The 14868-nt window shown below is 50.9% G+C and overlaps 1 protein-coding gene across 6 annotated transcripts in view; it reads left to right on the forward strand.

Moving 5' to 3' along the window:
- The window catches only part of ep400 (E1A binding protein p400), a 32121-nt gene extending 20550 nt beyond the window's left edge, over positions 1-11571 (forward strand). For 3 of the 6 annotated variants that reach the window (XM_076989112.1, XM_076989118.1, XM_076989116.1), the window contains 27 exons: positions 161-459; positions 833-1035; positions 1206-1375; positions 1497-1693; positions 1877-1988; positions 2336-2650; positions 2757-2831; positions 2911-3045; positions 3151-3195; positions 3337-3490; positions 3646-3881; positions 4046-4219; positions 4315-4362; positions 4465-4601; positions 4888-4944; positions 5090-5168; positions 5306-5497; positions 5686-5731; positions 6508-6614; positions 8215-8410; positions 8573-8685; positions 9100-9348; positions 9483-9597; positions 9774-9874; positions 10076-10222; positions 10508-10546; positions 10670-11571. In XM_076989112.1, coding sequence (XP_076845227.1) covers positions 161-459; positions 833-1035; positions 1206-1375; positions 1497-1693; positions 1877-1988; positions 2336-2650; positions 2757-2831; positions 2911-3045; positions 3151-3195; positions 3337-3490; positions 3646-3881; positions 4046-4219; positions 4315-4362; positions 4465-4601; positions 4888-4944; positions 5090-5168; positions 5306-5497; positions 5686-5731; positions 6508-6614; positions 8215-8410; positions 8573-8685; positions 9100-9348; positions 9483-9597; positions 9774-9874; positions 10076-10222; positions 10508-10546; positions 10670-10993 — 4065 coding nt within the window. In that variant the 3' untranslated portion in view covers positions 10994-11571. The remainder of the gene's footprint in view (positions 1-160; positions 460-832; positions 1036-1205; positions 1376-1496; positions 1694-1876; positions 1989-2335; positions 2651-2756; positions 2832-2910; positions 3046-3150; positions 3196-3336; positions 3491-3645; positions 3882-4045; positions 4220-4314; positions 4363-4464; positions 4602-4887; positions 4945-5089; positions 5169-5305; positions 5498-5685; positions 5732-6507; positions 6615-8214; positions 8411-8572; positions 8686-9099; positions 9349-9482; positions 9598-9773; positions 9875-10075; positions 10223-10507; positions 10547-10669) is intronic. The other 3 variants (XM_076989115.1, XM_076989113.1, XM_076989114.1) reach the window with 3 other exon arrangements.
- The last annotated feature ends 3297 nt before the right edge of the window (positions 11572-14868 follow it).

A 14868-nucleotide genomic window follows, 5' to 3' on the forward strand; every position in this document is an offset into this window, starting at 1 on the left:
CCCTTTCACGCTCTCTCAGCTGTCTCTCCTCCGTCACTGTGCCTTTCTTCCCGAGCCCTCTACCGTCCGTCTGCTCCGGTTCAGCCCGGACCAGAGTGGCTGCCACAGCGGCCCGTCTTGCCGGCATACTGACCTGGTTTCCTCCCCTGTTTCTCCCGAGGAGTCGAGCGAGGAGCGTACCAGACAGCTGAAGGAGCGCTTGGCACGCCTCTTCACCATCAACGAGCGACGCCTTCAGCGCTCCGTGCTCTACGGCGCCGACCTGCTGGAGGCCTGCTCCGTTGCCCAGGAGGGAGACGCTCCTCCCCTCCCCGCCGCCAAGCACTCTCCCTGGGCCTGGAGGGGCAGGGACGCCTGCATGAAGGCCCGGCAAGCCTGTGTCTCCAGTACAGAACCGCTCCGCTCCGCCATAATGTCCCACTGGGACAGGCTGCAGGAAGGAGACCGTCTGCTCAGGAGGTGGGTGGTCTTTTACTCTGAGTAGCTTTGTACACACAGCCATGTGGGTTAAACCTCAAGTTTGGTGTATAGATTGTTAAACTGTGAAGTTGTGTAACAAACTGATGCTTCAGTTACACTAATAAAATGTAGAATCACTCAAATTCAAATCAAAAGCCTTAAGGTCCAGCTACTCTGTCCAAGATTCAGTTGTGGTGATGATGACGATGGTCTATGATCTATTCTGTTGATCACCACCGATTACCCAGTTCATGACCGAATATTGGACTTAAAATAGGAGACCTGTGTATAATTTTTTGTGATTAAAATCTTTACTTTGTAAGTGTTCCTTAGAGCCAATAAAATAATTTCTTTTGTCGGGCCTATTTTACAGGGTGTCCTGTGTGTTTCCTACTGCGGTAGCCCCTCCCCCTCAGCTTTACGCAGCCAATCCCCCACCGTCTTACAGCCTGGAGCAGAAGACATTCAGGCGTCGGCTGCAGGAAGCGTCGGCCCCCTACAACTCCGAGATCCGCAGCTTGGCGTGTCCTCTCCTGTTTGAGCTGACTGATGAACGCATGCTGGAGAGGGACTCAGGTCGGCTCTCCCTTTACACGTCTGCGACCTACTAACACTGGTCTCCCAGCTGTTAACCACGTCTCTACTAATTGGTGGTGTTTGTGTGTGGTGTTAATTCACTTGTACGAGCCATTTGGCAAAGCGTCACATAATTACTGGGGCGCGTGTATCTGTGTGTGTGTGTGTAGGCAAGCTGGAGGCATTATCTATCTTACTGCACAAGCTGAAGGCAGAGAGTAGAAGGGTAGTCATCTTCACCCAGATGGCCAGCATGCTGGATATTCTGGAGGACTTCCTGGACCGCCGACACCTCACTTACGCACGTGTGGACGAGGGCCTCTCGCTCGACCAACGACAGGTGCGTTCAAACCCCCGCACACGACCGCTGTGGGCACGGGGGTGTGAGGTACAGCAGACGCAGGCGCTTTCAACAAACAGCCAATCAGACAGTACCCTGTATTCAAACCCCCCCCCACCAGGAGCAAGTGAAAAGGTTTAACCGGAACAGACGGGTCTTCAGTCTCATCCTGACCAATCGCTGCTGCTCTGCCGTGGGCCCCGTGTTGGACGCGGACACCGTCATCTTCTACGACACGGACCTAAACCCCAGCATGGACGCACGCACACAGGAGTGGTGCGAGAAGATCGGTCGCTGCAAGGACATCCACATCTACAGGTGTGTCCACGCGCCGCGTTTACGGGGCCGACGTCACGGCCGTGTTCTCGCACAGGTTGGGGGAGTGGGGCTGTAGACACCGAGGTGGAGCCGTAGGCGGTGTGTTCTCGTAGGGGGGGGAGAGTGCGTGTCGACCGCCACTAGACGGCAGGACCGAGCCCTAATGGTGGTGGTGTTCTGCAGGATGGAGAGTGGGAACTCGGTGGAGGAGAAACTTCTGAAGAACGGCACTAAAGACCTGATCCGGGAGGTGGCGGCTCAAGGCACAGACTACACGCTGGCCTTCCTCACACAGGTAGGCAGCCCCGTCTCTCTCTCTCTCTCTCTCTCTCTCTCTCTCTCTCACACACACACTCACACACACACAAGCTTTCAAGCTTTCTTTGAGATCACTCCCACTCTGGCAATGCATACGCAGCCTTGTGGGACTTTTTCATGACTAGATAGACATTGTTCTCATCGATTGTGGTGTTTTTAGATGAAACAGAGTAGTCAGTTCTGGAGTTCCCGCTCCCTCGTGGTAGGTAGCTGAGATTTGAGTGTAATCAAGGTATACTCTAGCGCCCTCTGTGGTGTGGTGGATCTATAGCACTTCTGCAGTTGTGCGTGCAGGATTTTCTATATTTGAGCTTCTTGGTGCAGCGTACCATTCAGGACCTGTTTGAGGTGGAGGTGGGCTCCGGGGAGAAGGTGGAGGAGTTTGTGGTGCTGCACCAGGAGCCGTCTCCGTCTGAGTGGATCCCGCCGCACGTGGCCAGACCCTACATCCAGGCCCTCAACACCATCACCCTGCAGACGCTCCGCCCGCACCAGAAGGAGGAGCAGCAGGGCGCGGCGGAGAGCGAGGGAGAGGGCAGGGAGGCGGAGGAGGACGAGGCGGCGGCTGAAGGTGGAGATGAGGTGGAGGGCGAGGAAGAGGCTTCCCAGATGGAGGAGCTGATGACGGTGATGGAGCAGGTACCCGCACCCTCTTGGGATCGACTGGGGGTGGAGGGGGATTAGTTGGGCGGGGGGGAGCCGTTTGGGTTTTTCCCGCTGTAACGTGTGACCGCGTGTGCCGTAGCTGACTCCTATTGAGATGTACGCCCTGCACTACCTGGAGTACCTGCACATTAGCCAAGATGACAAGCTTGCCAAGGTAGGTGGAGAGATACACACGTTACACACGCTGTGGTGCTTATGTGGGGTGGATTAAAAGTGTGTGTGTGTGTGTGCAGGAGTGTGTAGAAGCTGCTAAGAGAGGCTGGGAACTGCGGCAGGAGCAGAAGCTGAAGCGTGAGGAAGAGGAGCGGATGGTGCTGGAGGATGAGGAAGATCTCTTCACCTACACTAGGGAGGACGCGTACAACATGGTACACCATGCAACACCAACACCACGTCTCCCGTAAACACACTGCGCTTCTAATCTCTGCAGGGATCCTCAGACCTCACTCCTGCGTATTTGTTTTGTCCCGTAGGAATACGTGTTCGAGACTGAGGACGGTCAGACTGAGATTATGCCAGTAAGAGCAAAACACAAACTGACAAATATGCAAATGCAGTATAATCTGTTTGGTATATGCAAATGCAATATAATCTGTTTGGCATATGCAAATGTTTAGGCTTTGATGTGTAAGCGTTGTTCTTCCGTGACCCACCCGTAGCTGTGGACCCCACCCACACCTCCTCAGGACGATAACGACCTCTACATCGACTCTGTGATCTGCCTGATGTACGACTCCGCCCCCATGCCCGAGTCTAAACTGCCCCCGGTCTACGTCCGCAAAGAACACAAGAGACTCAAGATGGACCCCTCGGGTAAGATCCCTACAGCTCGTCTGCCCCTGCGTTAGCGTCTGCGGTCTGCCTTCTGTTGGTGGTGGTGGGTGGGGAGGAGAGGGACTAGATTTGCTTGTGGATGAAGACGTAGTTTGTGTGGGTGGTGACGCGGTCTGCCTGGGCCCTCTCGCCAGCCGTGGGGCGTAAGAAGAAGAAGGGCCACGGCGAGGCCGTGATCCCGCCCCGCTCGCTCTTCGACAAGGCCAGCGTGCTGAAGGTGCGTCGCGAGAGCAAGGAGCAGAAGAAGAACTTCTCCCTGAAGCAGCAGGCGCCCTTCGCCAAGCCCCTGCCCTCATTGGTCAAACCCGCCATGGAGGCGGGACAAGACAACCCTGAGTGGCTCATTGGAGAGGACTGGGCCCTGCTGCAGGTACAGCACAACACACACACACACACTTTTATTTTTTGTGTGCAGTGACTTTCCAAAGGTCGCCTCTCGGGTCAAAGATCATCACCGTGTGTGTGTGTGTGTGTGTGTGTGTGTGTGTGTGTGTGTGTGTGTGTGTGTGTGTGTGTGTGTGTGTGTCCGGCCAGGCTGTGAAGCAGCTCCTGGAACTCCCTCTGAACCTGACTGTGGTGTCTCCGGCTCACACGCCCAACTGGGACCTCGTGAGCGACGTGGTGAGCTCCTGTAGCCACATCTACCGCTCGCCCAAGCAGTGTCGCACTCGCTACGAGAACGTGATCATCCCCCGCGAGGAGGGCAAGGTGAGGGGCAGACTCAAGCAGGGAGGGAGAGATGGATGGAGGATATTACCTTTCTGATACTATCTCCTATGTTTTGGCAATTTGTTGCCGTGCAGTTGATGTATGAAGCTAATCCCAAGAAGAAGACCAAGAGCATCTATAAGGTGAGCCCACGAGCACGGCAGCCCTGCTGTTGGCACACTGCCAGAACACTGTCCTTTCTCAACATCGCCCCCTGGTGACCAGCGTCCACTTCCCCACTGCAGTCGAAGAACAGCCGCCCACTGCGCACGTGTCAGATCTACACGCAGGACGAGCACGCCACCCAGATTCAGCTGTACAACAACCGCTTCGAGCTCATGAGGCTGATCGCCAGCAAGAGGAGCCCACCCATCAAACCTATGTAAGCCCGCCCCTCAAACCTGTAAGCCCGCCCCTCAAACCTATGTAAGCCCGCCCCTCAAACATCTGTAAGCCCGCCCCTCAAACCTTTGTAAGCCCGCCCCTCAAACCTCTGTAAGCCCGCCCCCCAAACCCCTGTAAGCCCGCCCCCCAAACATTTGTAAGCCCGCCCATCAAACCCCTGCACTACATTTAGGAGTAAAGTCTTGCCTGTTGGCTGTGGAGGCCTTTCTGACGTCCCACTCAAACACCATGTGCTTCTCATTGTTCTTTCATATGTTGTCCAGGCTGGGAATGAACCCGTTCCAGAAGAACCCGAAGCACGCTTCGGTACTGGCCGAGAGGTGAGCTCCCCCTAGTGGTGGAGTGTGTGTGTGTGTGTGTGTGTGTGTGTGTGTGTGTGTGTGTGTGTGTGTGTGTGTGTGTGTGGAGCTCCGTGGATTGTGTGTGGTTGATCTAACTGGTCTCCCTTTTGGTCTGTTCCCACAGTGGGATCAGCTATGATAAGCCCCTCCCCCCTATCCAGGTGGCGTCGCAGAGAGCAGAGCGAATCGCTAAAGAGAAGAAGGTGAAGTCTGAGAGGCATTTTGATTTCTGTGTAACAGTATAGAGGAAAACGACAGCCAGAAGTGACAATCAATGTCCCAAATCTCTCTCTCTCTCTCTCTCTCTCTCTCCCACTCTCCCTCCCTCCCTCCCTCCCAGGCCCTAGCAGAGCAGCAGAGGGCTCAGCAGTTAGCGCAGCAGCAGCAGGCGGCAGCAGGGGCCGTCCAGGCGCAGGGGGCGGCCGCCCAGCCTCAAGCCCAGACCCAGGCAGCTGCCGCTGGGACACAAGCGGCCGGAGTCCCACAGGCTAACCAGCAAGGAGCTGCTGCAGTCCCCAACACCACTGCGCTGGTCAGTCTCTGCCAACGTGTGTGTGTGTGTGTGTGTGTGTGTGTGTGTGTGTGTGTGTGTGTGTGTGTGTGTGTGTGTGTGTGTGTGTGTGTGTGCGAGTGCGAGTGCGTGCGTGCGTGCACTTACCTGTTGAAGTTGAACCTTACAAATGCCGGTTCTCCACTGCTGGTTGTGTTTGTTCCCTTCAGGCTGGACCAATCAAGACGGCTGCTGCTGGGACAGGCGTTCAGACAGGTACAGCGCAGAGACGCACTCTGAGGCCTAGCTGATACCAGTATCATTGAAGTCTTCATCTAGTTTCATCTACTGTGCCCATTCAACTACAATTTAATTTCAGATAGAGCTGCTCTGTATAGTAAACAGGCTGTTTGGGCACACACAGTAAGCTCTCACCACTTTCTCACGTTACACTGCACCTGTGTAAATAAAGAGCTATGAGACAGAGGTGAGACAGACACAGGGGTCATAGGTCAGGGAGCCACACATGCTCACCATTCACTTTCTCCTTTTAAAACATGTATAACTCCTACAATAACACAAATACCATAAATCACAATCCTTCTATATCCCATATTGGTGACCAGATTTCACAGAACCTTTGTTTTCTTTGTTGGTTCTTGAATGACAGTATTTCCGATAAGAGAACATAATGAATCTGTGTTAACCATGTCAGAAGATGGAATATTTATTGTCCACAACAATAAAATACAGTTTATTTGTTGAATAGCTTTGAACTCCAAGATCATCTCCTGCCAGATTTGATCATTTCTGGACAAGGAATCTGAATTTGGAAGCTTAAATTGGGTTTTAATGCAATGAAATCAGACTTTAATAATGTGTAACAGATGAATACATAATTATTATTATTCCAGATAAGCCGCACTATAGCAGCCCCATTGTCCTTCATTGAGCCAACCTGGAAATGGTGTTTTTCACCTCACCCGTGTTTGTGCGGTCTGGGCCCCTGCTTGGACGTGTGACTAAACACTGTTTGCTCTGTTCCTCTAAAGCCACCGTAGGAGGAAACGTGATTGTAAACACAGTGGCTGGCATCTCCCCGGGGCAGTTTCAGGGCAACAAGCGTCTGGCCTCTCCTGTTCTACCTGGAGCCATACCTGTAAGCCCCTGTCCCAGCACAGCAACTCATACACCCCCTTCACTGTCTTAAGGGGTGATGTTTACACTTTACAGATGTTTACGGGTGTAGGTTTACAGGTTACAGATGTTTACAGGGTGAGGGTTTACAGATGTTTACGGGGTATATGTTTATAGTTTACAGGTGTTTATGGGGTGTATGTTTACAGTTTGCAGATGTTTACAGGGTGTGGGTTTACAGATGTTTACGGGGTATAGGTTTACAGTTTACAGGGTGAGGGTTTACAGATGTTTACGGGGTATAGGTTTACAGGGTGTGGCTTTGCCATTTAGAGATGTTTACGGGGAGTAGGTTTGCAGTTTACATATTTTTACGGGGTATAGGTTTACAGATTTTTATGGGGTGTAGGTTTACCGTTTACAGACATTTACAGGGTATAGGTTTACAGATTACAGATGTTTACAGGGTGAGGGTTCACAGTTTACAGATGTTTACAGGGTCAGGGTTTACATATGTTTACAGGTTATAGGTTTACAGGTATTTACAAGGTATAAGTTTACAGTTTACAGATGTTTATGGGGTGTAGGTTTACAGACGTTTACAGGGTGCGGGTTTACAGATGTTTACGGGGTATAGGTTTAGAGTTGACAGATGTTTGTGGGGAGTAGGTTTACAGTTTACAGATTTTTACAAGGTATAGGTTTACAGATGTTTATGGGGTGTAGGTTTACAGTTGACAGACGTTTGTGGGAGTAGGTTTGCAGTTTACAGATTTTTACAAGGTATAGGTTTACAGTTTACAGATGTTTATGGGGTGTAGGTTTACAGTTGACAGATGTTTGTGGGGAGTAGGTTTGCAGTTTACAGATTTTTACAAGGTATAGGTTTACAGTTTACAGATGTTTATGGGGTGTAGGTTTACAGTTGACAGATGTTTGTGGGGAGTAGGTTTGCAGTTTACAGATTTTTACAAGGTATAGGTTTACAGTTTACAGATGTTTACAGGTTATAGGTTTATAGGTATTTACAAGGTATAAGTTTACAGTTTACATATGTTTATGGGGTGTAGGTTTACCGTTTACAGACGTTTACAGGGTGCGGGTTTACAGATGTTTACGGGGTATAGGTTTAGAGTTGACAGATGTTTGTGGGGAGTAGGTTTGCAGTTTACAGATTTTTACAAGGTATAGGTTTACAGTTTACAGATGTTTATGGGGTGTAGGTTTACAGTTTACAGATGTTTGGGTAGTAGGTTTGCAGTTTACAGATTTTTACAAGGTATAGGTTTAAAGTTTACAGATGTTTATGGGGTGTAGGTTCACAGTTTACATATGTTTACGGGGTGAGGGTTTACAGATGTTTACGGGATATAGGTTTGCACTTTGCAGATGTTTACGGGGAGTAGGTTTGCACTTTACAGATGTTTACGGGGAGTAGGTTTGCAGTTTACAGATGTTTACGGGGAGTAGGTTTGCAGTTTACAGATGTTTACGGGGAGTAGGATTACAGTTTACAGATGTTTACTGGGTGTGGGTTTACAGATGTTGTTTACAGGCGTGCTGGCCCCTTCGGGCGGCGTGCCACATTAGGCTGTAACAGCTCTCTCTCTCGCCCCCTGCAGGCCAGCGGAGCGGCAACGGCTCAGGTGGTCCATGCGCAGCAGAGGGTGGTCCCCGCTGCCGCTACCACCCCTACTGAGGTCGTCGCCATAGCAACCAGCCAGGGGGTGCGTGCCGTTACCCCAGTGACGGCCTCGGCCGTGGTGTCACCCAGCCTGCCTCAGGTGCAGTCGCAGACCCGTTCGCTGGTAGCACCAGGTAACGAAGTGTGTGTGTGTGTGTGTGTGTGTGTGTGTGTGTGTGTGTTTTCCTCACCATATTAACATATGGAGAATTTGACTGCTGATTGTGACGGACTACGCTGTCATTTGTACCTTGTATTCCTCCATCTCTCCCCCACCCATCACCCTCCTGCCCCAGCAGGGATGCAGTTACCCCCGGGGAAGCAGCAGATCACCTCAGCCCAGCTGCAGATACTCCGACAGCAGCAGACTGCCTCTCCTCAGATCAAAGCCGTCGGCAAACCACAGCAGGTACACGCGCGCGTGCCAATGAACGCTGATCTGTGTGTGTGTGTGTGTGTGTGTGTGTGTGTGTGTGTGTGTGTGTGTGTGTGTGTGTGAGCGATCTGCTGACACGGCGTGCTTTGCTGGTTGTCTAGAAGCCCTTTGGGTGTTGTTTTTTCTGTGTGGAGGAGGTGTGAATATGGCTGGAGTGTGTGTGTGTGTGTGTGTGTGTGTGTGTGTGTGTGTGTGTGTGTGTGTGCGCGCGCGCGGTGCTTACTCATCTCCCCAGGTGAGAAGGCACCTCTCACCAGGATAGTCTGCAGTCTTCCTCTCCCGTCCTCTCAGAGCAAAAGCTGAAATGTGTGGGAGAAATGCAGTCACACTGCGTCAGTTACACTGTGTAATAAGCACACGCGTGTGTGTGTGTGTGTGTGTGTGTAGGAGCTGTTAAAGATTCAGAAACAGAAGATGCAGATGGCGCAGCAGCAGCAGGTTGCTGCAGCGGTGGCTGCAGCTCAGGGCCAGCAGGCCTCCGTTACCCAGCAGGCCTCCATTACCCAGCAGCCCCAGCAGGTGCCTGCGGCCCCGCCCCCTCAGGCCAGCGCCCAGCTCACAGCAGTGGCTGCCACACCCAGAGCAGGAGCAGTTCTGACGGGAACCACTGTCGCCAACCTGCAGGTGACCAGACTGGTGAGGACACGCATGTACACACACACACACACACACACACACACGACTTTAGCTTTAGATGTCCAGGAAAACTTGTTGGATGCATTGATCTGTTGTATGAGATGTAATCTCTCTGACTGTGTGTGTGTGGGTAGCCCACCCAGGTGACCCTGACCAAGCCCCCTCCTGTGGTGGTCTCCTCCGGGGTCACGACCCTCCCCGTCACTGTGGCTGGCATCAGTGTGGCCATCGGACAGGCCCAGAAACCAGGTACTGCCCCGGCGGGTTACTGCCTCCGGGTCACGTGTACTTCCTCTTTTACAGATTGTTTTCTCAGAGCAGCTGTTTGGGGGAGAGATATCAGGACTTGGAGAGAGCTGAGCTCAGGGATTCTGAATAGTTTACATCAGCTTCAAGTGTGTGTGTGTGTGTGTGTGTTCGTTCAGGTGTTCACCCGTTCCAAGTACAGCAGGTGCAACAGTTACTGCGTCAGAAACAGCAGGTAACATCACAGACAGCAGCCCAGCAGAAATCAGCCCAGCCCCAGGTACACATGTGTACACACACACACACACACACACACACACACACACACACACACACATACATACACATGTGGTGCCCAGTCCCAGGTACACACACAGACTCATACATAGGCAGTTGGCACACACACACGGCAGCTAGGTGACAGAAGCATGTGGTGTGTGAGATGCTGGTGTGAGTCCTAACACACCCGCGCGCTGTGCAGTTGTCTGGCCAGCAGGTGGTGCCGTCTACAGCGCAGGCCCAGCAAAAGGTGACGTACGCAGCCACCACTCAGCTGCAGCCCGGCATTAAGACCCAGTTCTTCACATCCATCCCCACTCAGAAACCTGCCACACCACAGCAGATACAGGTGAGTACACACATACACACACACACACACACACACACGTATGTTTGGTCATCATCCACACCATATTCGCTTATCTACTATGTCCAGTGATGGTATAATGCCCTGATCTACAAGAGGCTCTACAGCTCAGTGAAGCCTGCTCTGTAGTGTTAGCATCTGTGCATTAGCATTTTCCAGTGTGTGTGTGTGTGTGTGTGTGTGTGTGTGTGTGTGTGTGTGTGTGTGTGTGTGTGTGTGTGTGTGTGTGTGTGTGTGTTGTGTACTGATCCTCTCCTCTCGCTGCAGGTTGCTAAGCTGCAGCAGATAGTCTCCTCCCCTCAGCAGGTAAGAGTCTGCCTCGCCCCTCCCCTTTCATCTATTCCTCATCAACACTCCTGTCTACAGTGTCCTGTATCATCTGTGTGTGTGTGTGTGTGTGTGTGTGTGTGTGTGTGTGTGTGTGTGTAGATCCAGACTCAAGCACAGACGGTGACTCTGACTCCAGCAGCAGGCTCCGCCCCTCAGGCCCAGGTGCAGGTCATCCCTGCAGGCTCCGCCTCCGCTGCCCAGAAGCTACTCCAGCAGCAGGTCACGGCCTCTGCCGCCTCCCCCCAAATCCAGACCCCGCCCCCGAACAGTCCCGCCCAGCAGCAGAGCTCCACAGGGCCCTCTGGTGGAGAGGGGGCAGTACAGCAGCCTGGCACACCGCAGCCCCAGCAGGGCAAAGGAAACGTACGAGCAGGAGCTGCGATGCGCTCCAAAACACCTGCCAAACCCAGCGGAGGCAGCTAAACACACACACACACACACAGGTGGCCCTTAGCCTGTCACCTGAGAACCGGTGTGTGTTGGTTTATATTTTGGCCAACCACTCATTTATGTTGTGTCTGACAACAGTTACTCTCATTTTACCAGTATCTCTCTCTCTCTCTCTCTCTCTCTCTCTCTCTCTCTCTCTCTCTCTCTCTCTCTCTCTCTCTATCTGTTTGTGAGAGGGAACCTATGAAAGACTGATCAGTCATGTAACAGTGTTAGTGTCAGATTTTTCAACACGCTCATTAGTGTGACACGCCTATTTTAAAGGACTCGTGCTGTAAAATGCTTGTTTTCTACTGCTGCCTCATGGTTTATCCCCCTGCAAATGCCCTTCGGCCCTTGGACGAGAGGAGGAGGAGGAGGATGAGGAGAAGTGGTCCAATCTGTGAATATTTCTCAACATGTCTTCTTGTGTCCGTGGCCCCTGTAAAGAATGCTTGATGGGACTGTTTGAGTACCGCTGCCCGGCTGCCATGTCCAAACGTGCTTCTCCCAACTGATTGTTTTATATTGTTGTCTTTTTAATCTTATGTAACCCCCCCCCCCCCCCCCCCCATCCTTCAGGGTCCCTCTCAGTTGTGCACCTTGTTTCTGTAGTTACAGCCATGTCACTCGTAGTGTGAAAGCATCCTAGTTTGGTACACGTCCGCTCTGGTTGAGCTTTTAAATCACACCCCATGCACACCGTGGCAACATGGCAATAAAACCCCATAGGAAGCAATATGTCCACTGTAGGCATTATGTTTGAACCTTCCCAGACCCCCCAAGATGAGTCTCACTCAGCTCGGCAAGCTGAGTCTCCCTTAAAGCTCACGAGCGTCCTTGAGGACAGAGCTCTTTGGGCTGTTCCATTTTATGGGTGCTCCCTGTTCTTGGAGTTGTTGGTACATCCGGAATGTTCGTGTCGTTCATTGTTGAGAATGTTAAAGTTAAAGATTCGGCTAGAAAAGTAGCTATTAAATGTAAACTTCAAATCTTCACTGTGGGATGCACGGCAGTAGTGTCAATCATATTGTGAGAAATGTCCCAAAAACCTTTGATTTGGTTTCGGTTAGGCAACAAGCGGAACTGAAAAAGATGCGTTCCTGTTTTGTTGGTGTATTTTTTAGGTTCTTGGCTCTGTTAGTTCCACTGTGCGCTTGTGTTGATGTGTGTGTTTGTTTTGAGGGATGAACATGTGTAAATACCGCAATGGAAAGGACCCGTTTTTGTATTTGTAAAGTAGTTGTGTTTTCATTGGAGTTTTTCAGCTTTACTCTATAAAATGTTCTGTTTTTACACAAGCGGGAGCCGCGTGTCATTTCTTATACGAGCAGATTTTGCTTTGCTAATATTTATTTTGGGGATCTCAAGAAGACCGTGGAAGACATGGCAGGGTAATGGTAGAATCGTCAACGGCTACATGGTTATGTGAGCGTCTCGAAGCTGAAGAAGGATCTGGTCAACAGAGGCACACACACACACACACACCCTTGCTTCCCTGCTCTGACCAGAGCTGAACATGTGCCTGGGGTTTGAATGCCAAAGTGCCTTCTTTTTACCCAACACAATGCTACAGTGTCCACACAAGCGAAACAAAGGAAGACTGCACGTGTCTTTTCCAGTCAGGTGCACATGCACTCTCATCCTCACAACATTTCGTCTATAAATCTATAGACTTATTTATTGACTATAAAACATTTGTCTTGTCCAAAGGGGGCGCTGTGGTCTTTACTTTCACTTCACACTCAGCAGCTCTATACAGAATCTAGTCTGATTTCCCCAGAGGCAGCAAGCCAAGAGTGATGATCTCCTCAAGATTCACCCAGGACATTTGCAGCACCTCTGTGCTATTCTCAGGCGGCTGTGGAAACCTGGCCATGGATATGGAAGGGAATGTATACATTCAGCACGAGTGTGTGAAATGTGAGTGTGTGTGTGGGAAGGAAGTGCTGATCTCGACAGTCTTCTTTGAGTTCTCTGACTGATTTAGTGCAGTTTGATGTATTAACTTGAAAATTCCCAGTACCAGTTGTGATGTGTTCGTGTGTACCGCTGTCTCTGCGTTCCTAGCCCTTATAATCTGAACTTTGCAGCGTGTGCACTGGTAAAGTAACCAGAGGTCAGGCGCAGAGTCGATAACCTAATCAGCCGCTACCCAGATATCAGTGAGATCACTACAGATGTAATGGTGACTCGAGAACATGGCTGCTTCTCTGTGGGACGCCCCAGGAAAACAGTCGTTCGACTTCAGGTCTTCAGCTGCGTGACCTCGCTTTGCTGAACCTGCACGGCTTCGTTTCTGACGTCAGAATGGCATGATGCATACATGCTCCTTGCCAGCTTAGATTTCCAGTGTTTTCTTTCTTTCTCCCTTTCTCTCTTTCCCCTCCCCATCTCTCTCTCTCTGAGCCCCAGTTCCTGCCGTACGTGTGTGTTGGACGTGTTTATTGGTTCTGGCGCTGGATCACAGAAGGTGTCTGTCGGATCCTGTTTGCTTCTCCGCTCTCTGACTGAGACGAGACCTTTAGAACGGCGTGCCTCCTTCAAGTGCGGGAGAAAGGCTGAGCTGTGTCAACTGTGCGTGAAGGTGTTCTGAGGGGTTTTCTGCGGTTTCTATTCATCCTCTCCGTTCTCTATTCCGCACACAACGCACAGCTGTGGGAGTCGAGTTCAGAAAAGAGTCGGTTCCCAGCAGGCCGAACCGCTCCGAGAGGCGGCCATCTCTCCTATGTTATCTTTTTGAAGCTGAAGAAATGATGGATGGTGGTGAGCGCAGGGCCTTTTTGTTTGGGTTGGGGAAGAGACGGAGCCGTAAGTGTGTCGTGAAGGTGGAGGCGGGCCAGTCTGGCTGTGTGGTGCTGGGACCAGCATCACCACAAGTGCCGCTCCTGTTCACAGTTGTAGGATCGGGTTCCCTTTGGGTGGTTTGAGGGAGGCCGTGCACAGCCGTACTGCTGACGGGGTGGTTGCATCTCACAGAGTTCCTCTAAAGCAGCTTCTGCTTGTGCTTAATCATAGAGTAGTCATGTGCCTACCAGTGCCTAATGTAAGTCAATCCTCTAGTGCTGGATACATGTGTGGGTGTGGAGATATATATACATATAAATATATATGAGGCTGATATTAGTGGGCTCACATGACCCGTCTGTGCATATTTAAGGTCATAGTATGAATGCGTTAACACTGAATGAATAAGACTAGTCATTGGACGAGTCCCGTCCGCCTGTCCCGGGGCTGGACGTGTCCCGTCTGCCTGTCCAGAGGCTTCCCTCTCTGCCCGAAACCAGAATCCTGTTTGTGCAGTTTTCTCACTAAGTGCAAAAGACTTCAAGCTTGCACGTATCCAGAGCGAAGGACAGAAGTGCTTTGTCATGGGGCTGGGAAACGTATCCTTACGCTAGCACAAACAAACTAGAGCCCAGGGACACCAGGAGAGATGCGAGACAGGGCTGGACTGGCTGCTGTCTGGGTCCGGTCCAAATACAATCACAGCGACCACTTTGAATCTAAATGCCACACAGTTTCAAACTGACAACTAACAACTTGTCAAGACAAATTTATACAGATTATATGACAAGAATGAGGATAGCTGCTTAAAAAATTAACACTGTGTTTAACACTAATTAGTAATTAACACTATATGCCAACTTTCACTTTTAAATTTTCTAAATCAAAAATGTAAGTCATGAATACAGTTTTTGCTCACCACAAAATCAAAGTAATTAAGTAACTTTGTTCAGTTTTAGAGAAGGCATCTAACATCCCTTTTATAGTGTAGTGTGTATAGTGTATTAACTGAATCAGATTTACTGTGTGAGTGTTAGAACTAAAATGTGGTGAAGTAGATGATTGAGAAGGGAGGGGCTCTG

The sequence above is a fragment of the Brachyhypopomus gauderio genome, unplaced genomic scaffold, assembly GCF_052324685.1.
Source record: "Brachyhypopomus gauderio isolate BG-103 unplaced genomic scaffold, BGAUD_0.2 sc65, whole genome shotgun sequence".
NCBI classification, from domain to species: domain Eukaryota; kingdom Metazoa; phylum Chordata; class Actinopteri; order Gymnotiformes; family Hypopomidae; genus Brachyhypopomus; species Brachyhypopomus gauderio.